This window comes from Manacus vitellinus, unplaced genomic scaffold (assembly GCF_001715985.3).
Source record: "Manacus vitellinus isolate BGI_N305 unplaced genomic scaffold, ASM171598v3 scaffold_106_pilon, whole genome shotgun sequence".
NCBI lineage: Eukaryota > Metazoa > Chordata > Aves > Passeriformes > Pipridae > Manacus > Manacus vitellinus.
In genome coordinates, this window is record NW_021938827.1 from 130,210 (window position 1) to 131,051 (window position 842).

General features: G+C 63.4%; 1 protein-coding gene across 1 annotated transcript in view; it reads left to right on the forward strand.

Annotated features, from left to right (window-relative positions):
* HDGF (heparin binding growth factor) overlaps positions 1-842 on the forward strand; it is a 4,718-nt gene continuing 3,876 nt past the window's right edge. Inside the window, exons 1-4 of the mRNA XM_029964090.1 lie at positions 1-121; positions 218-356; positions 445-621; positions 700-842. Coding sequence (XP_029819950.1) covers positions 54-121; positions 218-356; positions 445-621; positions 700-842 — 527 coding nt within the window. The 5' untranslated portion in view covers positions 1-53. The remainder of the gene's footprint in view (positions 122-217; positions 357-444; positions 622-699) is intronic.

Sequence of the window (842 nt, forward strand, 5' to 3'; positions counted from 1 at the left end):
GGGGGGCTCTGCCCTCCCTTCTCACCCCATCCTTTTTGTCACAGATTGATGAGATGCCAGAAGCTGCAGTAAAATCCTCCTCCAATAAGTACCAAGTCTTCTTCTTCGGGACCCACGAAACGTGAGTGGGAGCCGGGGCCCAGGGGGTGCTGACGGGGTGGGCAACCCTGGGGCTTTGGGAGAGCCCCCCCCTCACCGCTTTTACCCCCTGGCACAGGGCATTCCTGGGGCCCAAAGACCTTTTCCCCTACGAGGAGTGCAAGGAGAAGTTCGGGAAACCCAACAAGCGGAAAGGGTTCAGCGAAGGTTTGTGGGAGATCGAGAACAACCCCACGGTCAAAGCCTCCGGCTACCAGGTGGGTCACGAGCTGGAGGGTCCCAGCACCTCCTTCCCCCCCAGTCCCTTTCCTGTGTCCCCTCTGTGAACCCCCGGTGCCTCCCCAGCCCACCCAGAAGAAGAGCTGCCCCGAGGCGGCCGAGCGGGAGCCGGATGGGGACGGGGAGAAGAAGGGCAACGCCGAGGGCAGCAGCGACGAGGAGGGGAAGCTGGTGATCGACGAGCAGTCCAAGGACAAGAACGAGAAAGCTGGGATCAAGAGGAAAGCGGAAGATGCTTTGGAGGTAGCAGGGGGGGACACTCAGGACAACGGGGACCTGGGCGAGGGGGGCTGGGCTGAGCCGAGCTCTCCCCCCACCCAGGACTCCCCCAAACGCCCCAAGGATGCGGAGGGGCAGGAAGGGGAGAAGAAGGTGGACAACGAAGAGGCCCCCAAGGAGGAGCCCAAAGCCAACCCGGGCGAAGGGGAGAAGAACAGCGACGCCGCCGACGTGCCGGACGCCAA